The sequence below is a fragment of the Ursus americanus genome, chromosome 6 (assembly GCF_024610735.1).
Source record: "Ursus americanus isolate L20-20 chromosome 6, mUrsAme1.1.p, whole genome shotgun sequence".
NCBI lineage: Eukaryota > Metazoa > Chordata > Mammalia > Carnivora > Ursidae > Ursus > Ursus americanus.
In genome coordinates this window covers 23533248-23559832 of record NC_142132.1, presented here as the reverse complement: position 1 = coordinate 23559832, position 26585 = coordinate 23533248, and the positions used below count along the sequence as shown (strand labels likewise).

The 26585-nt window shown below is 40.4% G+C and overlaps 1 protein-coding gene across 5 annotated transcripts in view; it reads left to right on the top strand.

The window, feature by feature from the left end:
• The window catches only part of SORCS3 (sortilin related VPS10 domain containing receptor 3), a 692468-nt gene that overhangs the window by 604758 nt on the left and 61125 nt on the right, over positions 1 to 26585 (top strand). For all 5 annotated transcript variants that reach the window (XM_087862727.1, XM_087862725.1, XM_087862726.1 and 2 more), the window contains 2 exons: positions 2711 to 2802; positions 12927 to 13034. In XM_087862727.1, the coding sequence (XP_087718853.1) occupies positions 2711 to 2802; positions 12927 to 13034 (200 nt within the window). The remainder of the gene's footprint in view (positions 1 to 2710; positions 2803 to 12926; positions 13035 to 26585) is intronic.

Genomic DNA, 26585 nt, shown 5'->3' with positions numbered 1-26585 from the left:
TCTGCAAGATGAACGGCTTAGAATACTAAAAACGCAAAGCTTGTGGAAGTCTCTGGTGGGTTAAATATTATGTAGGCCCAGGCTTAAGTAAGTATGAAGCAGCTTAATAGATACCTGAGTACATTAAAAATTAATTTGATTTTACAAACATTTGTAGCACACTGTCCAATAGAACTTTCCGCAAGGATGTAAATGTTCTGTGTCTGTGCCATCCCACGTGGCTATTGAACACTTGAAATGTGGCTAGTGTGACAGAGGAACTGAATTTTTTATCTTATTTTAATCAATTTAAATTTAAATAGTCTCATGTGGCCACTGTCTTGAACAATACAGATTCATACAATGTCAGCTAGGTGTCAAGTACAAATCTGAGGAGGCAGTTGAATATTCTGGAGTCCCGTTCCTCAAGGAGTTCAAAATTAAGTAGAAGAAACAGCTTCATGAATGACTATAGTTTAGAGTGATTTTTTTTTTAAGAGAGAGAGTGCCCATGAGCAGTGGGGAGGGGCAGAGGGAGAGGGAGAGAATCTTAAGAACTGTAAAAGAATCCTACTCAGGGCTTGATCTCACGACCCTGAGATCATGACCTGAGATGGAATCAAGAGTCAGATGCTTACCTGACTGAGCCATCCAGGTGCCCCTGATTGTATTATTTTAGTGGCATTTTTAGCCTGCAGAGAAAAGGGAGGAATTCATTCTACTTGGGGAAACTGGGAAAGATTTCACAACAAGAGTTGACATTTTACTAAGTCTTAAAGGTGAGAAGGTTTTCACCTGAGGAAGATGAAGGAGGAACACTGAACGTCTTGATGCAGAAGCAGCCGCCATCAGCTATCTAGTAGGACAAGTTCCAACTTTGGATCCCTTAGTGAAGCTGTCATCACCATAACCAGCATCATCATCACCACCCCATTGCCACCACTGTCACCACTACCACTATCAAAAGAAAAATTTGCCAAGGACCCACCAGACGCAACCAGCTATTTTAAGTACTGTAAGGCATACAACAAAGAATAAGTTAAAATTCCTACCCACGAGGTCATAATTAGGTAGATGGGGAGCAGACACATAATAAAGAACTTATCTTCAGAATATGAGATAATCTCTTTTAAGTGTCAAATGAGGATGGAAACTGGAACATCAACTCTTCTGGTACAGAAACTCCCAACAACAAACCATTGTCCCTCCAACTCAAGAAATAACTCACTGGCTGGGTGGCCACTGCAACATTCCTTCCTTGTGTTGTCACTACTTTGGTTTCTTTTTTCTTTTTCCAAATAACTAAGGATTCCAGTTTCCACTCCAGTGTTGGACAGGACAACTGTTAGCAATGGCCAGAGTGATAGGAAAGTGAAAATATAATGGTGTCTCTCTCTTCCCCATGCTGAGAATCTTGTACTCCTCATCCTCAGGCTTCAATCCAGCATCTCCATTATGTGATTTATCACAGAGCCCACCTTTGAGCTCTGAAGAGAAAACACTGGCATCGTAGGCCCAGAGTCCATAGACCCTGAGGTCCTTTTTGCATTAAGACTACCATTAGTACAGACATTTTATTTCCTTAAAAGGCAAATGTAAGAAAGGAAACCAATTGAGAGGTTAGACCTGAGAATCCTTTTACTTTTTCTCTATGGTGTTCCCTGGGGGCATATGTACAGGAGACCCCATTCATCCTATTCCTTCCCTTTTAAATATGTAAATAAATAAAAAAAATTATGCCTCTTTACCTTTTCTACTATGGTTCACTTAATCTACCAGCCCAACCTCTCCATCTAGGCTGTTAAGAACCACCAGTAATGGTTAAGAACTAGAGGAAATGTCCAATTCTGCTTTCCTCTAGAAGATCTAAAGTAGGAGGTTGGTTTTCTGCTGGAGAGATGATTTTTTCCTATTTCAGGTTGGAGATATGATAGTTACATATAATGGAAGCATTGATACATGTGGGATTACATCCAAAGTTCTCATAGCTCAGAGCCTGGCATCATAGTAGGTGGTTAGGAAATGCCTATGGATAGATGGATGGATCAATGAATGTGTGAATGAATGAGTGGATGGATGAATAAGTAATGGACAAAGGGATGAATCAAAGAATAAATAACTCTTAGGTCCTTGGAAGCACTGTGTTCCAATGTACATTCAGAGTGAAGGTCTGCAAGGGTCAAACTTAGGCCCTCATCCAGCTTGAATTGAAACCTAGGAGGTGGCTCAGTCTAAGAACGCAGTCATCATGTATACCATTACGCCTAGAGAAATTGGCATTACATTCTGAGACAGTTTATGAACAATGCTGTAAGACACAGATCAGACCATTTGTAAATTAGCAAAAGTCTGCATAGATGAGAAAGAATGGAGCTGAGTGGTAAGTTACTCAGATGCAAAGACGGGGAAGAATTTTTGAAGTCATATTTTCTTTTGGGTTACCTAGCTGAGCATTTTCTTGTCTCAACTCTTGTAGCTCACTGGTTCACAGTACTAGTGGAGGGAGCCCTGGAAATGCCATTTGAGTGGCCTTGGGAGAATTATTTGTTCTCTCCAGAGCCCATGTCCTCATCTATTAAGTGGGGATGGTAGTATTTGCCAAACTACCTGATAGGAATGTTGGAAGGCTCAGAACCTAGATGAAACAATGTTTGTGAAAGACTTTGTAAACTGTCAAGCACTATGCAAATGTAAGGTGTTGCTATGATTGTTGTTGTTGTTGTTGTTCCAGATCTTTGATGAAGAGTACAATGTCTGGTTCCTAGACTGGGGTGGCGCCCTCGTGGCCATGAAACACACACCTCTGCCAGTCAGACATTTGTGGTAAGGACAGATCCCTACCCTATTAATGAGCAATTTTTTTAGTGGAAAGTGTTGGGACAAGTTTTTCTGCATGACATTGTACCCATTTACCCATTTCCTCTTCCATTTATTCATCCATCCATTTAATATACATCCCATCATCCAACTCTTAGGTAGCAGTGGTAGGCCAGATAATTTAGATGGGGAAGTATGATGATTAGAGCAGGATGGTAGGAATGGGGGATCAGATAAGCAGAACAGACCAGGAATGACCTGTGAGTTCAAATAGCCAAGATTAAGAATCCAAAACACAGGAAATGGAAATTGCTGCAAGAATATTGGGTTCATGTAGCAGACATGAAATTCAGTTCTAGATAAGCTGAGTTTGATATGTCTGTGAATATCTAAACAGAGATGATGAGTTTTCAGACATATTCATCTGAAGGTCAGGACAGAGGTCTGGGCTGACACTCTAGATTTGGAGTCATTAGCCATTAGATGGTAGGTAAAGCCATGGCAGTGGGCTCAATGCCTCAGAAGAGTGGGCCAGAGGAACCAGAGACTCCTATGGAACATTGTTGAATACCAACACACAGAGCAGAAAATAAATTTGGAACAGACCAAGAAGAAGTAGACAAAATGATAAAACACAGGAGAAATATTTTCATGGATGCTGAAGAAAGGGGTGATCAATAGCACCAAATTCTATAATCAGACCAAATTAGTTATGGAATGAAAAAACAATCTAGGATTAAGGAATATAGAGGAGTAAAGGAGGTCATTGGTGATCTGTGTTAGAGTAGTTTCAAAAGAGAAGTGGGATTGAAAAGTAAATTAGAATAGATTTATGAATGATGAATGAATGAATGAATGAATGAATGAATGAATGAATGATAAGCAATGGAGTGAAGTGAAGACAGTGTAGATAACTCTCAATAAAGTCGATTATGGAATGAGGTTGAATGTGTATATGCAAGACCCTCCGGTGAGCACAAAGATCTGTGAGAATATATTTTGATGATGATGATGATGATGATGATGATGATGATGTTGGAGATGATGATTCTGTTGTTTGTTTTGGCTTTTGGCAGGGGATAAATAAGTATCATGTGTGTTTATATGCTGAAGGGGAAGAATTTCAGGCTTCAGATGCAGCAAAGTGAATATTTGAGAGTGAATATTTGGCAGTAGAAGGTATGCTATCTAGAGTGCAGTTGTTGGGATGAGCCATGAGCTGGAGGCTGGACTCTGGCTTAATTTCCAGATCCGTGATTTCGGGAGACTAACTCTTTTAATGTCAGAGTTTTACTGGGAAGCATCAGATTGTAATCAGGAAAAGACATAGGACTTCCAGGTGCCAAATTCAAGTTTCAGTTACCTTGGCAAGGACTTATAAAGGTTTCTCTCAGTTTTTTAGTTAAACTGTATCACCTTGCCATTTTTGTTGGTCAGAAATGGTCAAATACCATCAGTTTCTTAGAGCTTGAGCTAACATAAAGTCCAGTGGTTTTATCTACTGCTCTGTCTTCATACAGAGAAATTATGAGATTAAATTTTGAAAAGATGCATGGAGCCATTCGTAAGGAAAAGTACTCTACGAACTCAAGCATGAGCATGTACAAGTTCCCATTGTAATTCTTTATCATCCTTTTATTACTGATTATATACGTTTTGGGTGGAACCAGAAGAGTAGAATTACTCAATGCTAATGATAGTCAGGAGGTTTTGAGGAATTATATTCCAGGCATCGTTCTAAATCCTTTACATGAATTATCTAAGTTAGTTCTTTAAACAACCCTATGTATGTGGGTACTCTTTTTATCACATGTTTATAATGGCATTGAAATGCAGACATATTAAATTCTTTGCTCAAGGCTACACAGCTAGTACCTGGCAGCACGAAGTTGGGTCTCTGTTATGGATGCTCTTCTGTTTTAACTGAATTTTCCAGATACTTTAATGAGTACACAGAGGCTTATCACATGGCCCCAGCTCTCTAGGCGATCATAGTCAAGATTAGGAGTTTAGACAGTCCACATATCACCGGAAATCCAAGCAAAGCCTCCTAAAGCATGCTGGCTGTGTGTATTGCTGGGATCTTAGCACAGGATAGAGTTCTGCCTAGTGTGTAAGGGGGTCTTCATGTAGCTGCTGACATGAGAGTTAATTCTTAAAAAAGGATGCCATGAGTCAGAAGACTAATGAAAGGCAAGCCAAGGGAAGAGAAACTGTGACCAAAGCCTGAGATTCAGGAAAAGTAGGGAATGTTCAGAAAATATATTTGATTGGAATAAAAAATGGGAGTAAGTTAGGGTGGGTAGGATGCAGAAGAACTTAAATGCCAGGTTGAGCCTCTAGGTAATTCCTTCTACTGCAAAGATCTGCCTCCTTGTGGAAGAAGAGCTTCTCTATTGAAGACTGAATAATGCTTACACTCTCAGAAAGGATTACTTGACTATTAAAACAAGTTCAGTTCTTTATTTGTTTTTTAACCAAGAAAGGCAACATTTTTTAGTCCCTATCATGGTGTTCTAAGAACTTCCAATGATGTCTCAATAAGAAAATGGGTAAATGTCCTGCAGACAGGTATAGCTGAGCAGATTTCTTCGACTTACGTCTTGAGCGAAGGGGGTGGCAACTCCATCTCACACTTGATCATCACCCTCTTGCTCTTTCTCCTTCATTATTGTAGGAACCTAATACTTAGTGGTTGATTTCTAGAGCCTTTTACACAAAAGTTTCCTTATTCTAAGGAAAAGAGGAATTTGGTGATGTTATTTCCTTTTGGGGATAGGAGAAGCGAGTACATCTGGTGTGGAACGAGGGACTAGAGAGTTTTGGTTTTGGTTCATCTTCCATCCTTATACCTGACCATTCAGACTGTTTTGTAATAGTTTCTCACCCAAGACCCAATCACTTCCAAAAGGAGCATTTGTCTGGGGATTTCTGGAGGGAAACCATCCAAGCTGGTAAAATAGTTTAATATTCTCTCAGGGATATGTAAGTAGGATAAAATCGTGCCTCTCAAAGTCATCAGTACAAAGTTTGAATTTTCCTTTGCTCCATGAAATATCTCTTTTGTTGGTAGAAAATGTTTGCAAATCTCAGAAAAAAATAGGTGCATTCCCATTCGGCTTCGTCTTATAATATTATATTATCACCCTCCTTGTGTTTGCGTACTCCAACTTACAAAGTATTAACATGATTTTCACACTAAGCTTTTGAGATAGAATTTTCTCCATTTACAGGATGTTGACACTGCCATTTGTCATAAATGCTACAAATGTTTCCTTGAACACCACCCATGATTTCTGCTTACTTGCCTACCTGTGAACACCATTCTCTGAAATAATTTCTGCAATGGTTAAATGCCAGCTCTTGAGGACATGTGTTAGAACACAACGAGAAATGACCCATTCCAGAATTCTCCTTCACACTTCTCTTTCAAAGACTAAGTGAGTGTTTTGGAAGGACTTGGCCATCCCATTATCACCAGTGTTTCCTTATGAGATTCTTGTCTGATTTTTGTCTCGTGCATATGAATTGCAAGCTTGTGAAACTCAAGCAGTTTCTTCATCACCAGTAGCTTCTAATTAAGTCACAACCTTCAAGGTAAACAAATAGCTCATTTTAAGTGAAAGAAGAGTTATCAGTTCATTGCTTTTTCTGTGTAGGCCTCAAAATGACATTATTTTATACACAGATGTACATATATTTGCATAGAAAAAAACCCCCACACCGGCCTACCCACTCTTACAAAGGGTATAGTGGTTCTCAAATTTAAATAATAGCTACGTTGTCTTTCAGAGAAAAGAGGAGTCATAATTGAAAAGCTGGGGAAACGTCAGCTAGACTAATAAGGCATGCTGTTTCCCATAAATTGAAATGATAGGTAGCTAGATATGCATGAAGACAAAACAGCATACAAATGAACCCATCTATTTGTGACCGTGTACATTTGGATGCATAGAGATTAGAACCTAAGTGCTGTTTCAGGTAAGCCCTCCACCCAGTATAATCTTTAGACCATGGATGCATTAGGGTGAAATGAATAATGGAGCCCTATGGAATGCAGTGCTCTAATGAAAACTCACAATAGACAGAGCTACTAATTGGCAGGTAGACGGGGGTCCTACTGTGCTTAGCCCTGACAAGCTGCAGCATCTCCTTTCAATAGGGTGTTCTTGGAAACAGGAAATGAAACATCACCTGGCCTTTTGTGTTCCTTTGTTTTTCTATAAATGATCGTGAGCACTGGAGTCTCATCCAGAGGCACATTTCCATGCAAACAATAGTCCTAACCAATATATGCCTCTGAAAAGTGCTATCGTGAAGAACTTATGGGTCGCTAAACTGCCACCATCTCATGTGTTTGTGATCAAATAAGATGGAGCAATGCACCTGACCAAAGGGAGGTCACTGATTCTCAGTGACCATTATAGCTCTGTTTCTGTGCTAGAGACTTCTGGGGAGGACTGGGTTCTTCTTGGAAGAGTCTGTTCCTGCTGGTGGATCTCATCTCAATATCATAAAATCATAGATGCTGGAATAAGGAAGGGTCTTAGAGAATATGTAGTTTGGTTTCACACCTAGTGTAGCAGATACCTCTAGGACACCCCAGAGGATCACCCTACTTCCCCACAATGCCACAGCGCTGAACAACTCTTATATACCCAAGACAGAGAGTTCCCATCTTGTATAATGGTTTTAGCTGTTAAAAGATTCTTTCTATGCTGAGTGATAGTGAATCTACTTGTAATTAATGTCCATCAGTATCTGTTCTGCTGCCCAGAGCTATGCTGAATAAGTCTGATCCAGGATTGCACATGATTTTTAGAATCACAGAGCTGGAAAGGACCTCAAGAGATCTCTTTGTCTAACCTTTCTAAGTTCTGGAAAATGTTCAGATATGCAACTCAAGACAGATTTTATGGCATTTATGCATTCATTCCTCACACATTCATTGAGCATATACTATCTATCCAGCATTAGTTTAAGGGCTGGGTTGTAAAAGTGAACAAGAAAAAAATACTTGGTAGTTTAAATTCTTGTTAAAAAATATTTGACTGCTTTCTTTAGAACAGTTATGAGAATGGAAATATTTTCTCCTTTATTTTATCTGTATTTATTTATTTTTTTAAAGATTTTATTTATTTATTTGACAGAGAGAGACAGCCAGCAAGAAAAGGAACACAAGCAGGGGGAGTGGGAGAGGAAGAAGCAGGCTCCCAGCAGAGAAGCCTGATGCGGGGCTCGATCCCAGAATGCCGGGATCACGCCCCGAGCCAAAGGCAGACGCTTAACGACTGAGCCACCCAGGCGCCCTTATTTTATCTGTATTTTTAATTAATATTTTTATGTATCCAATGATTGATTTCTTTCACAGACATTTCCCCTTTTCAGTAGTCAAAAAATAGGTATGTTTTTATTTAACTACAACTTTCTTACTAAAAAAATTAAAAGGCAATGGTAATTAATTCAGCTCTATTCTTCTTTTCCCTAAGCTATCTTCAATTCATATAACCTGTTTCTAGAACAACCTGTTTTTTTATCTTTAATCACATTGATTGTCAGTTTCTCTACAATGATTTTAAGTAAACATAGTATTTAGGATTTAGTGGAAGGATAATTTCTTCTATTATGCATGTTATCTGTGAACACATACTAGACTCACAGTGGCTTGATTACCTCTCACAATAGTGTCATTTCTAGAAAATACTTATGATTGGCAGTGACCCCAGTTGTTTTCTGCTTGAGCTTATCATTAGTTACTCTTTTCCTTTCTCTGTCTGTGGGGCTTTTTTTTTTTTTTTTCTAAATAAACATTCTGCTTTAAGTTGGTCCTACCTTTTAAGCGACTTCCAAATCTATATTCCCAACTTTGATTACTGCCTGGAAATTTGGATCCATCCATCTAAAGGTCTCCTTGACAGTGTGTCACAACATGGAATTTGTGAAAAATCATCTAAACCTTGAAGTGGACCAAATAAAAACAAGCAAAAAGCTTTACTTCTCCTGTTCTTCCCATTTTCCCATCTCAACTTCTTGACCGCAAAAATATATGTTGTCCATGATTTCTTTCTTTTGCTCAAGCAACCTGTATACATTCTATCACCAAATCCTATTGACTTCACCTCTAAAAATATCCTTTCCATCTCTTTCTTTTTAAACTACCATAACCTTTATTCAGGCCCCTTTTCTTACCTGGTCTCTCACAACTGTTACTCTTTCCCCCAGCTCATCTCCTTGTATCCACTTTGAGTCTTGACAATCCATTCACCATAAAGAAATGAAAATCATGTTTTAAAGTTTAAATTTAATCATATCTCTCTCATTTCAGCTGGAAACAAGGTCTTTCATAGTCTGCCCAGCCTTATTTTCTGACTCCATTTCCTTCTAATCTACCTTCCCACTAATCTACAACCACTGACCATCTTTCTGTCCTTCCCACACATCAGCTTCCTTTCACACTAGATCTTCCCTCTGGAATGGCTCTCACCTGGGTCTTTGCATAGTTTGTTCCTTATTCACATTCAGATCTCAGTTTAAATGTCACCTCTTAAAAGAGGACTTTCTTAAATTTTCAATACAAAGTACCTATTGCAGTCACTCTGTCACATCACTCTGTTTTAATTGTCTTCATGACATGTATTTATAACTCATATTTTTTACAATTTATATTTTTTATAAATATTTTTTAAAGATTTTATTTATTTATTTGTCAGAGAGAAAGAGACCACAAAGCAGGGGAGTGGCAGGCAGAGAGAGAAGCAGACTCCCAGCTGAGCAGGGAGCCTGATGTAGGACTTGATCCCAGCACCCTGGGATCATGACCTGAGCCGAAGGCAGACACTTAACTGACTGAGCCACCCAGGTGTCCTACAACTCATATTTTTGAATTCATTTGTCTGAATTTTGTTTGTCTCCTCAAGTTAGAATGTAAGTTCTACTTAAGCTAGGCCCTTCCCTTTCCTGTTTACCGCTAGATCCTTTGAACACAGGCCACTGCCAGACTAGGCATATAGGAGGCATCGATAAATATTTGACAAAGGAAATTTATTTTATTTTTATTTTGTAGTCCTGTCTTGCCACTATTTGGAGGTCCGTTGGAACTTTATATCTGTCTGAGTAGTGGCAATCCTACCAATTTCACTTTCATCTGTGAACCTAATAAATTATTCCCAATTCCTTTGTCTTGGCCATTAAGGAGCTTTTGAACAGAGTGGGGGAAAGAAGGTACATCCCCTGGGGATACCATTCACTATAGTTACTTCAGAGCATTAAAGAAAACTCCTAGCAATCAAAAAAGACTAGCTCTCACAAAAGACAGACCGTCCAGCACCAAATTTCTGATACCTAAGAGATTAACTCTTCTCAGGTCGTATTTTCTGGAGTTTGTTTAGAGAGTTTTGTTTTGTTTTGTTTTTAAAAATTACCTCAGCTCACAATATTCAAGTGTTAGAAATTACTGATCTCATAAAGTCTCCTGCATGGCACAATCCTGAGCTTCCAAGTGGTACGTTGACCATAAATGAAAACCACAGGATCCATTCCTCGCCCTGGCTCTGTAGGGCTGTCCCTTTGCTTATGCTTCTAAGCATGGATTATAAATGGCTTCCTTGGACTTCAGTTATTGTATGTGCTAGCTTTCCCACCTGGATTTTGGCATTTTTTAGTTTTTCTTCTTATCTCATTCTTCCATCTAACCCATGCTGCTTCTCCTTCCATATGAAATCAGTTCATACAACAGGGCACTTATCTTCCACTTTTTCTTTCCAACTTGGGCTTGGCTTTTCCTTGGCACCTCCATCTCAGAGCTAGAAGGCCGTAATGGTCCCTCCTTGTCTAATCTGTGGTATTTTGTCTTCACGTTGTACAAAGTAACAATGACTACCTTCGCCTTGTTCTCAATGGTAGTGGCATGAAGGCTCCTCCTTCCCCAGGATGCTGGTAGCACCCACTGCTGTTTACTCTGCTAGTGTTAATAATGACCTTCAGTGGTCAGGAAATTCTGAGAAGAAAGGACAGAGGCCTTCAACTCACTTTGGCTTCTTCCTATCAATACAATAATCAGTTTATCCTAACTCGCCCAAACAGAAAACTAAACAAATGATTTTTTATCTCCTAGACTTCTCTCTAGTTAACTAGTTAGTGGCCACAGCTTAATCAAAAACAACTACGATTATTTTAGGAACCAAACAGGTCCATGGCAAGAAAGGTGAAGTCCATTCCCAATCATGCTTTTGTTTTCCCTTTTGAAATAAGAAACCCATTTTCAAGAAAAGCAGTTCAGATCTGCCCAACATTCTCTGGGTCAGCTTGATGTTTACGTAACCTTCAGCCTATTAAAAAAAGTCTGAAATGACCAAGTTCTTAAAAGTCAAGACAGTATCATTAACTGTCATCATCACATTGTACATTAGATCCCCAGAATTCATTCCTCTTCCATAACTGAAACTTTGAACCCTTCCATAACCGAAATCATTTCTCCCTCCTGCCCCCACCCTGCCACCCCTGTTTGAGCAAGACCAGCTAGATTGTGGCGCTCTTTTCCCAATGTATACATATATCGAAATATCAAGTTGTACACTGTAAATGCATACAATTTTTACATGTCAAAAATAACTCACTAAAATTGTTTCAGAAAAGTTAAGACAGACACTGATAATTTGTGAACTCATAAAAATTTAATGTCAGACTTGTCTGATTTTCTTTTTTTGTGAATATAGACTTAGGTATACCACAATTTAAAAAAAAATGTTAAGGAAGTATAAGACAGAGAGAAAGAGAAAGACCAGAGAGGGTGAGAGAGACAAAGAAGTAATTATGTAGAGAGTAGGATGACTAGTAATGGGCAGAAAGACTCCGCATCCAGTTCATGGATGCCAGCATAAAGCATGCTTGAAAAAAATGGATGGATTGGAAGAGTGTGGTAAATTGTTCTTTATTTCTTTCATTAATTTATTCATTTAACATTTATATAGTGCCAACTAGGTGCCCATTTTTCTGCTAGGTACTAGGAATGCAAAAATTAATAGTATATTCTTCGACCTCAAAAAAATTCACAGTTCAGTGGAAAAATCAGACATATATTTATTTAAGTAAATAAACACACACACACACACACATATATATATTTATAATGTCAGGTAAGAGATATTATAATATTATAATAAAGATGTGTGTGTGGTGTTAAGGAGTCATTCAGCGAACCAGACATACATGATCAGTGAACGCCCAAGATTATATTTTTGAATTGGTGGATTTAAAGTCCATTAAGAAGTCATCACTCAGCATTATAAGAGGAGAACCCTACAGAGTTCCTATAGTTGAACTCAGAAGATCCTGAGTTATGGAGTCAGGAAAGAATTAAGAATTAATTTAGCCATGAAGGGTCATAGGGAATGAAGCAAATAAAGCTGCCTTGGGGAAGAAGGAGGGCCAGGTACTTGATAATATCAAGAAAGGGAAAAAGCAAGCACTCAAAATTACCCCAGTCTCCTCCACTAGTAACCTTCCCTTTAAAGAGTTTCAGGTGCTATAACCACAAAGGGCCGGACCTTTTCCAACCATTGGATGAAAGATGGCACAGTTTTGCCCAGTTCATCTTAGACACTCAGCACTCATCTCTAAAAGCTCCAGAAAGTGGCACTGGGGAGGGAAAATGATCCTAACATTCATTCTGAACAAATAGGAAATGGCTTGTTTTTAAAAGTTTGAACTGAAAGACACACACCTCCCCTCCCATAGGGTACACCCTGCACTACTCAATTTATCTGTGTCAGAAACTCCAAGGACTGAATTGATTGTGCTGTAAATTGAACCTCGGGTTGCATTCTGAGTACTTGAAATGTGACACTCCATCCACTAAACCCTCCTGCTTGGGTTGGGTTTTTTTGTTGTTGTTGTTTGATTCTAATATGTTGAAATATTTCTGCAGCTCTGGTGCTGTCTCTGCCTGGGCCAGGAAATGCAGTTTTGATCAAATCTCATAATAATATGGGGAGATGTTGAAGATGAATGTCTATTGATAATTCAAACTGCCAGAAAGTGAGATACAGAGAATTTAATAACCTGAAAAATGGTTGCAAAGGAGTGTGGTTTGATTTTCAGCTGTCTCTCCCCTGTACTTGTTTCTAACCCAGGGTGAGTTTTGACGAGGGCCACTCCTGGGACAAGTATGGCTTCACTTCGGTTCCTCTCTTTGTTGACGGGGCTCTGGTGGAGGCAGGAGTGGAGACCCAAATCATGACGTGAGTACTTACTTTGCTGTGGCCTGTAGGAGCCTGAGACCTGGGTTCTTTCTCCACTGAGGCCATGGGTTTTTCCGGGGAACCCCAAAGCATTCCAATCTGGTCCCTGGTTTCCTCATCTGTAAAGTGGAAATATGTGTTCTTGTCCCCACCAGTTCAGAAAGCTACTGATAGCATCTGAGAAGCTAGGGTCCTAAGTGACCAGTTGCTTCTAACAGTATTTAAGATACTCTAACAAATTTCCATTTATCCAAAATCCAACAAACAGAAAGCTTCAGTCTTTAGACATGTCTTCTTCCTTTCCACAATGGTCCAGTAAGGGGCGAGGCACAGGGACAAAGACAGCAAATAAAACAGGCAACATACTGAAATAAAAGAATATTTTAAGGGAAACTCCTGGAGTCTATGCCACACACACACACACACACACGCACACACACACACACCACACAGAGTTGTCATTCTACTTCAGATTAATTTGCTGTGAACATTTTTCTCTGTTCCTTTAAACTGAGAATAGATCATCTTAAAGTTGTAAAAATCCCCAAAGTAGTTTCTGAATAGTAAAGAAAATTTTAATAAGTTGGTACTATTTTTTAAAAGTCTATCTAATTCTAATTCCTAAAAAGCTGATCACCTATGTGTGTTTGTGTGCTCATGGATTTGTAGGGGGATGTGGGAGGATGGTCACGGTAACCCTCCACCAGCCAATACCACCCTTGCCTCCCACACTTTGAAGTGACTAGAACATTGTACACCTTCATCTTCGCTGAACAGAATGAAGTGGGTCTGCTGCACAAGATTAAGGAAATCTTTTGTGTTGTGGATTTGGCATAGAGGGGCTCACAGAATGTTTCTGTGCTGGCTTGGGGGAAGAGCATGGTCTTCTTCCCCTAGGGAACACTGCTGTTCTTTGAAAAATTGAGTTCATGAATGTCTTTATAGTTTGAATCAGTCTTTTCCAGGATGAGACTTACAGGCTTTGAAGAGGAGGCAAATACAGGGCAAATGGCTAGTTCTGTGCTTTACCTTTTCCCGAGAGTTTCAGTTAAAAAAATCTGTTACGACTGCAGATGTGCAGTTTTGTCCACATGTCATAATCTGGCCCCCAACTTGACTACTTTGCCATGACCCACCTCTCTACATCCATTCTCACTTCCAAAGTGTTGACTGGCCAGTCCTCTGGACTTTCCGAGTGACACAAAATACTCAGCTGTGATGAAAACTGGTGCACACATTGGGGAAAACAGACAAAACAAATGGAAAAAAGTTTCATCCCAGGTTTAGGCATCCCAGGTGTAGGATTCTGTACAATCCATGGCTTACCTGTCTGGTAGCTAGCCATGCTGGATCTTCATTTCTTCATTTCTAAGATTGAATCGCTCCTTCTGCTTCTTTTTAAAATGTTGAAATCCTAAAAATCTTCTTTTTACCAAATTTAGCAGAAGCCCTGCAAGGATCTCATGTCTACAGGACTTGTCTAGAGAAAAAGTCCAGGGTTCCCAGTGTCCTCATTATTAAAAAGAGGTTTATAATAGAAAACCTGAGTGGTTCCAGAAGAATGCCTTTAAAACATTTAGGACAAGTGCAAGAAAGAGTGATTTTAAATTCTCTTCTTTAATTCTCTCTGAATTTCCTAAATTGCCAGGGAAATATTTTCTCCTAACTCTAAGGGTGGTGAACTTGTCTTTTAAAGACTGAACACTCCTTTTTGAGCATCTGCTATGTTTTAGGTGCTGGGTTGGGTCTCAGAGCTCTGTGATTGAAAATGGAAAGATAGGATATCAAGCCCTCGGAAGAGCTGCTCTGATCCTCCCAAGGGGTATATTGCGTTAGTAACTGATGTTTGTAGATGTGAACCTGTGTTATGGCAAGGTTTCTCTGGGCAGTTCTGTTATAAAATGTGAGCAAGGATTTCCCGTAGAGTCTGTTGCTCAGGATATAAGGTTACAATTTGAGTTTTGTCCATAATTTCTTCCCATTTTCTTAAAGTACACCCTCTACAGGATTGTCTCACCAACCAAATTTCTAATTAAAGTTCCTAAACAGACTTCTATTGTTAATCACTTTATTATGACTTAGCAATATTATATGCAAGTGTAGCTGCACAAGTATAGACAGTATTTAAGATACAGCGTATTATTATTGATGCTTAGAGTCTAAAGCTTCATCATTTGGTTGATACATAGCAATACTGTGTGTGTAGCCTAAGTTCTGGATATTTAAAGCAAGTATTATAGTATAAATATTATTTCTAAAATACAAAAGATTTGGTAAATACATAGATATACATGGATTGCAAATACGCATATGCAAGTGATGTGTGTATGGATGTCCACACACATCTACATGTGTGTGTGTACAGAGATACATAGGTAACAGAGATGCAGTGAGAGAGAAATCCCAAGGGTTTAGGGTCCTGGCAAGACCTTTATAAAGTTATACTGTAAAAAAAAAATAATAATAATAATACAAGTTAAAGAAATTGTTGGTACCTATGTGGTAGAGACTGTTCTAGATGGACAAATCAGAAATTCCTGTATTTGTAAAGTTTGTGCATTAAATAAATGTTACATACAGATGACTCTCTCATTTTACCCAGAATACTCTGCCAGGAGATTAAGATGTTTTCTTACAAATTCTGGGAAGTATATGAAATACTGGGAATACCACCATCTTTGTTCATGAGAATCTCTAACATGAGCTAACTTTTGCAAATTATTTCCTATCCTCAGTCACCGGCTATAAAAAGAAAACCTTCCTCTTTTCTAGGACTTCCTCTGATATGGCCATCAAGGAGTTAAAGTACTGAATTCTGAATTCCGTAAGGCAAAGGTACACACGTTCAGGAAGGTTGTATAGTTTGTCTGAATTGATTAAACCAGACGTGGCTTCCCATCACAGTCAAACCTTACATGGTCCTAGAGTCTCGGGCAGTGAAGATATATATGGTCCTAACGTCAGGTGTTCCCAGCTTTTGCACGAAAGACACATGCTGGCCCCTCTTTTTAGCTTTCTCCTCATCCGGTAATGTGATTTATCCTGCATCTTCTTGTATGGGGCCTCTTTGAACTCACTGCCTGCTTCTCTTGGGCATTACTTTGAACAATATCCCATGTACACCAACCTCTGCATGACCAGGCATTCCCTAGCAAGTCTAAGGCTACAGTTTATTTTCTGTGTTCATCTAATCTTAAATGGTAATAATTTTTTTCTCAGCTTCAGATGGAGTTTAGCTGGTCACATGGATATGAGGGAGATTGACCTCAGGGCCAAACCATTTACTGAAAAGACGAGATAGCACTCCTATTTTCCTTTCCTCCACACTAAGACTCCGCAAGAGCAGGCAAAGCTTCTGCCCCCTTCTACCTTCTTTATCAAAATACGTTAAATGCTAGTAAGTAGAAAAGGAACAAGAGTAGAGCATAATTGTCTTACATGGGATTTGGGACAGACAGTTATTTGTCCTTTCATGAAAGTAAGATGAGTTTGGAAACAGTTGTCCAACCAAGTATAAGCAATTCAGGCTGCCTGTTTTTAACTTTTTATTAAATTCAGAGTTTCTCTGAATGATTGTTTTAGTATGAAAACGATCCAGATGTTGTCAGGGTTCTTCAGAAAGCCACAAGTGTGAGCCCTGAAAAGATTGCCAAGAGGCAATTTCTGTCTCTGCCTTAGATTTGAAAACAACTTTAAAACCAGGTGACCCAGTAGAGCTAACCAGTGATTTTCCCTCGTGGGATGACAATGACATGGGTTGAAGTAGGAGTTCAAAAAACTTGATTTATCCCCTAAGCACTGTGAGGGCAAGGGGCCCATTTGGGGATAAGCGTGCTTACTCTTGCCATTTAACCAAAAACTCACTCATCGTATAGGCTGTTTGGCTGCTGTATTTTTCTCCTCATGGTTAACCCTGATTGCAGCTCAGCTGTGGTCAGGGAGGAAGAAAAGCTAGCTCATTCTCACTAAGGTTTTATTGGCTTATCTTGTTACCTTCTTTTGGAGGATTTAAATATTTATCAGTTTAGGATATTTAATTTTATATGTCAGCTTGATATGGCTGCAGGGTACCCAGCTATTTGGTCAAACATTGTTCTGCATGTTTCTGTGAGGGTGTTTTGGGATAATACTAACATTGAAATTGGTAGACCTTGTAAAGCAGAGTTCCCTCCCTAATGTGGGTGGGACTTATCCCATCAGTTAAAAGTATGAATAGAACAAAAAGGTTGACCTTTCCATGAGCAAAAGAGAATTCACCCCTCCTGGCTGCCTTTGAACTGGGATATGGCTTTTTCTGGCATTTAACTCCAACTAAAAAATCCTCTCTTCTTGGGTTTGAAGCCTAGAACTACTCTGTCAGCTCTCCTGGGTTTCTTAGCTTTCTGACTTACCCTACAGATCTTGGGACTTGTCATCCTCCATAACTGTGTAAGCCAATTGCTTATAGTAAATTCTTTTTTCTCTCTGTCTATATATATTTATGTACACACACACACACACACACACACACACACACACACAGTTGACCTTTGAACAACACAGGTTTGAACTGCACAGGTCCACTTATACATGGATTTTTTTTTCAATAAATACAGTACAGTACTATAAATGTATTTTCTCTTTCTTACGATTTTTTTCTCTAGTTGACTTTATTATAAGAATACAGTATATAGTACATATAACATACACGATATGTATTAATTGATGTTATGTTAATGGTAAGACTTCTAGTCAACAGTAGACTACTAATAGTTAAGTTTTGGGGGAGTCAAAAGTAATATACAGATTTTTAACTGTGCAGAAGTTTAATGCCCTTAACCCCTGCATTATTCAAGGCTCAACTCTATATACATATCTTATTGGTTCTGTTTCTCTGGAGAGCTCTGAATAATACATAGTTCATTATTAAAAATTGTGTAATAAGCTTCTAATATGTTTCAGACTCTTTTAGAGGGAATTAAAGAGATAAATACAATTCTTTTCACCTTCAAGGAACACTGGCCAGTGTGTTGGGGGAGGGAGATACACCAATCATCAAAGAACCCTAGTTGTGTAACCGGGATATGCGTAAAAGAAAATAAAGACTTCATGCACACAAAAAAGTGTCAGTTGAATAGGTCTTGAAATTTCAATAGCAGTTTACCAGTGGAAAGCCAATTAATAGGTAATAGAATATAAGCTCAAAGCAAGCACAAATTTAAACCCTTTTCTTGAGTACTGTGACCTCAGTACTCCTCCTGAAAGGGAAATTGTCACATTGTAGTAAGTCAGTAATTATTTGTTGAAAAAAATTACTGATTTCAAGACAAAGGACACAAACAAAACAAAGAGCCGTGGAAGAGCGCATGGCTGGGTGTCAAGGGATTGATACTGTGAGGGTTCTTAGGTTGTGTTTAGGAATTTGACCTTATCCAAAGTGATGTTCTTGAAATGGAGAATGGTAATGCCACTCTTCTCAAAACCCATGGAAAGCTGTCCATTGCCTTTAGGATAAAGTCCAAACTCATTGAACGGCTTACAAACATCTACACTGACCACATGACTGGGACCTCATTTCTGGCCCACCGATTCTGACCACGTTTCTCTGATCCATTGGTGCCTTCTTGCTTCAAGGTTTTTGTGTATCTGCCTGGAAGGTGCTTGCACTCCACACTTGAACAACCAAACTTCTAGGCATCTTTCCGGTCACAGCTTAAGGATCAGCTCTTCTAGCACACCTTCTTTAACTCATCAGATCACGTGGGGGATCCCCTTGCCATATGCTGTCTTAACCCTAAGTAGTTTTCCCTTGCAATGTGTTAAACAATAAATATTAATGAAAATGACATTTTTTTTTTTTGGTAACTTCCTCCTCCACCTTCATCTGCCCTTAAGACAGACAGACATGCCTGTGTATGTGTGTAAACACATAAATGGCTTTTAAGTTCTATGAGGGAGGATCTTTGTGTATCTTGTTCTTTGGGTACCATATGTTTATCAGTTTTGTGCTTGCACTAAGGATTTAATGGCATTTATGTACTGAATGATTAAATGAATAAGTGGATGAATTAACAAGTGCATTTTAGGGTCCCTCAATAATCTTTCTTTTTAAAGATTTTATTTACTTGCAAAAGAGAGAGAGAAAGAGGAGAGAGAGAGAACGAGTGGGAAGAGGGGCAAAAGGAGAAGCAGACTCCCTGCAGAGCAGGGAGTCCTACTCAGAACTGGATCCCAGGACCCTGGAATCATGACCTGAGCCAAAGGCAGACACTTAACCAACTGAACCACCCAGGTGCCCGGTCCCCAATAATCTTACCACCGTTGTGATTGCAGTGACTTCCCCGGACTCTGAAGTGCTTTGATCAGAATCCAGTTGTTGCAAGTTATGGGGACATAGGGATTGGGTTGAAGTCAGAGCCTTCTGTGTGCAGACACCTTCTGAGGCGTCTATGGAGGATGATGATGCAAGGGGTGGAATGATGCATGGGCACAATGGGGCAGCTAGAGAATGGGGACCCTCCTGGGAGTGATCCCTGACTTCCTCCACCTTTCACAAGAGTCCACCAGCTTCCACTTCTCCTGGAGGCCAGTGCTTGGGCAGCATGGTACCTTCCAACACTAGCTCGATGGGAATTTGTATGAGAGAGACAGTCCCCAGCTTGCAGGCATGAGATTTGCTCACTTTCATTGATCTTTTTTCCACTGTCTTTTCAAATGTTATTATTTCAACATCTCCTTAGCAGGAACCATCTAGTCTAGCCTAATTCATTGTGAAATGTGACCATTCTTATTACTTAAGGCTGAGAACAGGGCCAGATGATTGACAAGCCAGAGGGACTATTGCCATCTCAGGCAGCAGCTCTCTAGCTGAGATCCTGTGCTGCTGGCACACTTGGGCCTCTTCAGTGTATTTGCCCCCAAATTAGCCCTTTAAGGAAAGCTCTTTTTGGTGTGCCTCAGATGTGGAATCAGGTGTAAAAACACTGCTTTCCTGCATCCTCAAAACTACATTTGAAATTCTTTCTTGATATGAGGTATTTGAACCAATTGGCTGTGATTTAGCTGATCTTTTACAGGAGCCAGGGAGAACCTGGCAGCCTCTCCGGGGAAAAAACAATGAAACCAAGAGGCAAGTCCTGCATCCCTGGAAGAAAGTGGACACTTCTTGCCGGGAGTAAGAAGTATCTTCTTACCAACCTGTGTCTGTCCAACACCCTCTTTTGCTCCAGGTATCTGAGCACTTTCCCAAATTCTATTCATAGATTTCCCCCAACAGCCCCACCAGGTACATCAGGTGGTTATCACTGGGCAGATGTGGACATTGAGGCTCAGAGAAATTCAGTGCTTAGCTCACATGTTCAGGAAGAGGTAAACTGAGAGCAAAGAATGTGAATTTTAAACATCAGGCTCAGAGCTGAAATTGGAGGGAAGGTACTGGTGTTCACCAAGGTTCATTCAGTAAAGGAGCATGCTGTGTGGGGGCAAGAGTGGCGGGATGCTAGTTATTCACTAAGTATTGAGGGGTGGCCACTGTGCTCCAGACACCAAGGCACAGCAGACCCACTCAAACACAGCCTGTTTGAAAAGATATGACGAACATGTGCTAGACCTGGAGAACAATGAAATTGGAAGGTATGGGACAAATTGTAGTTGCCATTGGATATCAAAGAAGGGATTAAAAGATACAATAGCTAGAAAAGTCTTTGTGGCTCTGAAGAGAAGGGGAGAGGGAGCATTATGAGCAAACATGGAATAGTAGACCGTGCCTGGGCTGCAGAGGGGAGAGTGAGTGGTAGGAAGGCTAGAGATGCTTACAGCAAATTGTCTAGGGCCAGTTGCCTTGCTGACTCCCTGGATAAATCCAGTTCTAATTGGCATAAATCTCTGATCCATTGTTCCACCAGCAGAACTAATAGCCATAGTGAAGGGGAGAGATAACATTTTGCCTAGAAAATTATGCAAACCCTGAAGATGCAGAGGTTAAAAAAATGAAGACCTTCTTTCCACTTAAGAGACTGTGACCACATGCTTAGCAGGGAACGTGCCCTCAAATCTAGCCTTCGCGCCACACAGAGACCCAACCTGGAGCATAAATGCATTGTTTAGCCTCCAGTAACTGCATCCGATAAAGTCGTTGGAAATGAACCAGCGCTGCTTCCATTGATCTGTTTTTCAATTCTCTGTTGTTTGCTGGGAGAGCCCGATTTTACTTTGCCCAAAGTAAGTCATTCGAGTAATCGGTAAATCCAGCGGAACTCTGAAGTCATTGCCTCTCAGGCCCGCTGCTGGGTTCACATCCTTCACGTTGTCAGCCGACTTCCATCATCCCAGAAGCACCATCCTGTTTGCGCCAAGGAACACACAAGCAGCATGTGTGCCTGCGTAGGGGCTGCTGCATGTCACTGGGACGTGTGGGAGGCTGGCAACAGCCTGGAAGGAAAAGACTTATTTTGACCAACAAACTGCTGTGTGGGATGGAGCGGTGGCCAAGAGCTTGGGTGTTGGAGCTCCACACTTTGGGGAGAGCGCTCAGGGTACCACTTACCATCCATGTGATCTTAGAAGCCTCACCTGCTCTCCCTCTGAGCTTGGCTTTCCTGACACGGATATGGGAATTAAGTGAAATAATCTCCAAAGGAGGAAGTTAGAGATGTTTGTAGTCTCTGTCGTCTCATGAGCAAGAAATGGGTCACTTTCAGGTAAGAACTTTGGTCCCCTAGACAGGGGTTGACGAAGATTTTTCCTAAAGATTTTTGACTTTGCTGGCCACAGGGCCTTTGATTGCACCTACTTGACTCCCGATCTAGGGTGAAAAGAGCCATAGCCACTCACAATATACAAATCAATGGTCATCAGTGTGTTCCAATAAAACTTTACCAATGGACACTGAAATTTGAATTACATGCAATTTTTACATGTCACAAAATACCATTCTTCATTTGCTTTTCTTTCCCCAACAATTTAAAATGTAAAAACCATTGTTAGCTTCTAGGCCTTCCAGAATGGAGAGCAGGCCAGATTTTTCCCACAGGTTGTAATTTGTGGACCCTGAATGAGAAGGCACATGAAGCTTAATGTATGGTAACTTACTACAAATATAATTTGAATTTTTGACCCAGTTTCTACAAACTTCCCCCACGCACCACCTACATCTCCAGTTGCACTCCTCTATGAAAGATTGAACAGGCAGATCATTTGGAATGCCGTAGAAGTTTTCTCATTTCTTATCCTAGCCACACAGGCAGGATACCTCTTTTAGGAAGCCCTCCTCAATTCCTTCAGCTCTTTCTCATTCCCTTTCACTGAATTTCTTTCTTAAGCTGCAGGATTTGGCTCACAGGTGTATTTAGTTTTGTCTGCACTTTTTTTTTAATGGAGCCCAAATTTGCCAAGTTGGAAACATCTGGCAGCATTGAACCCAAATGCCCGTAGTCTGACACCTTTCTAGAGCTGCATGGCAGCTGCCTGCTTTGGGCTGGGCATGCTCTTTCATGCCCCGCCTCTCACCTGATGCACGTGAGTCTGCTCCCGTGCTTCAGCTCAATCATGGTCCATTTAAGCTGCCCTCCTGGCTCCTGTAAGATTTTCAATTTGTGATTTCCACAATAGATTCTACAGCCACAATTTCATACCTATATTGTTTCTTGCAGTTCTCTTTGAGAGTTTCAAACCGCGGTAAAAAAGTACAAAGAATAATCTCATAAGCACCCGTGTACCAACCACCTGGAATTAATAAATATTAACACGCTATGACTTTGGCTTCAGATTTTTTTTAAATGACTATACGGGGAATCCCAGGAGATTCGGCCTTCTCATTATTGCCCCGTTTCAGATCCTTTTCCCTTATTCCCTACACAGATCAGTGACTGCCGTGAATTTGATGCATATCCTTCTAGGGTGCGTATTGATACATTTAGGACGTATTTAATTATCCACAGAAATATATGTAGTGTTGCTTTATGTGTTTTTAAAGTGTATAATTTATCTAAGTGCTATCATTCTCCTACATGGGTCTGTCACTCAATATTATCTATCTTGGGGCATATCTATCTGGTCCAGACGCTTTCAATGCTATATGGCATTCTGTCATGATAGGAATACACAGTGTATTTCTACATTCTTTTATCAATAGATATTTAGGTTGTTTCTAGTTTTGTACTATTTTCAGCAGTACTGTTCTATCTCTGCACATGCCTCCAAGTGCCTACATAGAATTCTTGGAGCTCCATACCTACAAGTGGGATGACTGGGTCATGGCGAATTGCCATTGTCTTTATTTTTGCACTGTTTTCTGAGTGTTGCACATATTGGTCATCTCTGCAGTGGGGTTGTGAGGTCTTTTTCTCAGTCTGTGAGATGCATAGGGTTTCCACCTGTCTTATTGGTCATTTGGAGGCTTGCGGATGATTCGTGCGCAGCAGATGCATGGCAAGTGAATAATACCATTGGACTGCACTGCAAACATTTAAGGGCAAGGGCTGAATTTTATGCTTTTTAGGATTCCTTTTATCCTCTGCTTGAGGACTTGACACAAAGTAAGAGACTGAGAAATGTGATGTCATGGGAAAAACCAGGTGGCACTCCTCCTTTCTCCCAGCTCTTTTGATTTCCATATATTTCCTCCTGCCTTGAATGTCCAGCTTCTCCCCTTGTTTCCATCTCTTAGATTCCTCTTCTTCCCCCCAACTCCTGATTCATCATTCACAGGTTCACAGACCAGTTTGTAACCCACTGTTATGGACTTTAAACTTCAAACCCATGGAAGGAGCCTATTAAGTTTTGAGAAAGGAATTGAAGTTGTTTGGACATAGAATGATTCTTTAAATTCATTGTAAAAACCCAGCTTTCTTCCCTTTGTCTTGTTGGTTCCAGTGACTTTTGGTTTCTTTCTTACTTTCCCCTCCACTCTCTGCCTCTTCCAGAACTCATTTTCAAACCTTCTAATCCCTGCCTCGTCCACCATCTCACAGATCGGGGCATCATGCTGCGGGGATGGGCTCTGCTTGCAGGATCCCTTGCTTCTGATCCCCTGTCTATTTCTATTAAGGTCTGATTCCTGTCTCACTTTCACTCAGTACAATCCCGCCGTAGCTGCTGACCTCCTTTAGCGCTAAGCCCATCTACACCCTAATGGGAAAACAATCAGGTGGCATGGACACACACCAGTAGCCAAGGATGCAGCCTGAATTTCTGGAGACCGACAACTGTGGGCTGCTGATGGCTGGCCTTCCCAGAACACAGCTCTTTCTGCTTTGATTTTAAATCGGTCCTCAGCAGCTGGCCCATGGAAGCAGAGAGGAAGGCTCATGGAACAGGAGGCAAGAGGAGGCATGGGGAGCCTTGGCCTTCTAGAGAGAACTAGACATTTAGAAAAGGACTCAGGGATCCATATGTATCAAGCCCCTATTACAAGAACATTTATTAGTTCTTTATTCAACAGGATGCCTCCTGTTGTTTGGACATAGAATGTCCACTACAAGATAGACACTGTTCTAAGAGTTCCAAGAACTGGGCTAAGGCAAGACAGTCAAGGACTGTGCCGGTGGGAAGTTTGTGTTCTAAAGCCTCTTCTGCACCCTATGGAAGAAAGATCAGTTTTGTGTGAAGTTTACTTAAGGTCTAGAGTTCGTGGAATCTGTTCTATAATCTAATTATGAGCTTTTAATGGTGGTGATGGTGGTTCGGGAGGTGCACATGGTGAGGGGGAGGGGAAAGAGAGGGAGAAAGAGAGAGAGAGAGCTTGCCATAAACCTCAGGGAACCTTTAACTTCCAACAGTTTCAACCCTGGCTGTGGTTTCTGATTATTGCTTATATCCTAGTCTGAGAAAGAACAGCACTGAATGAATAGAAGGGACCTTCACAGAATATTAAGAGTGGTTACCTCCAGTGGGGCTTTTATTTTCTCATCTATACATTTTTATAGTTTTCTAATTTTTTATAATGAGAAAATGGAAATCATTTATAAAAATGTACATGAGAAAAAAAGTATCTCCCAGATAATGAAAGACAGGAGCTACACTTAAGTATATTTGGGTGATTGTATGGGTCACACTTACTGTACCTTCGAGGCTATCACCTAAAGGAAGGGAGAGTCTTAACTACCCACTGTCACTTCTCAGTGCTAACTAATGCTCTGAGTGAATTAATACAAAATCATTTCAAATAAACAGGCTACTGGAAAACAATCAAAGACCAGAATGGAAAATAGGCAAATCCCACTCATAAAATAAAAATTCAGGAAATTGCTAGATAGTGTCTTCTGATGAAGCAATACTCTAAATAATTTCTTCAAGGTCATCTGGTTAATTTATGATGCATTTGTAAGTTATTGTGTATTTTAAAAATTAATGAAAGATTTAATTATAGCAGGGTTGCCTGTGACCTTTTGTGAAATGACTTCATCATAAATCTGCAGGCATTTCAGAACTGTTTTCCAGGTTTCTAATAATTTACTCTCAAATTAATGACATCCACCCAGTGAAAGGAGTCAAGGCTGAGTAAAAGGACTGAGTTGGGATTTGCGGTTTCCTAGCAATGGCTAATTCTGAGTCCTGGACGGAGGTGGCAGAGAAGATGGTGTGTGACTCACCGGAATCCACAGCAGGTTTAACTGTTTACTTAGAGGAATGAGAAATAAATCCAGTGTGTCAATAGGGGAAATTGCAGGTAGCCAGATGAGGTCATTGCAGAAGATTTGATTTGGGGCACATTTATCTACATGTCAATGTGGAGGTAGTACCTGGACTGGTGGGAGAATTCTTCTTCCCTGGGACCCACGGGGGTTCTCCCCCATTTATAAATTGAAGGTTTATGCTTGCCCTCTAGCTTGCCAGCCCCCTGTGAAGCTCATCTTAGACTCCATCACCCTAGAATCTCTGACCTTCACCTATCTTAGTGAAAACAACTAAGCTGTCTTTGGAGAAAAGGAAGCTCACTTCCCCAGAAACCAGGGACATCATTATCTATGTCATTCTGATGATTCATTTGATTCAATAAAGTGTACAAAGGAAAGTGCTACATCTTAAAAAATCCAAGAAAATCCTTTCTCTTAAAAGAAGCTGGAGCACACATCTGTAGTTCCAGATTGGCAGGTTAGAGTTTGGAAAATCCAGAGCATCCTTTAGACATGGAAGCCTGAAGGAAAAGCCAGCAAAATGCAGAAGGTGAGTCTTGGCTAAAGACTTCCTTTAATGCTATAGTCCCAGATATGACCTCTAGTCTTCTCTGTGTTCCACCAAGTAATGACTCATAGCACTACCATTCTACATGGCGCACCATGACTCAGCCTGCATGCTGCAAAGGTTTCCCATGAAAAGCAGTCAGTGTGGGAAGAAGAGTTGGGTTTCAGGATACTTGGATCTTAGTTCTTTGTGTTCTTGAGCAGGCTACTGCTTTGTTTCCCCCAGCCTATGTGTGAAGGGGGTGGGTCAAATGTTCATCCCTAAGGACCCTTGGATGACTAAGACTTTATAATTCTGTTTGTCCTTTTCCATGCCCCCATGGACTCCCAGCTAGAGATGGAACCAATAAAGGTGGTCGTAGTTCAGGTTCAACTACATAATTGCCCACTT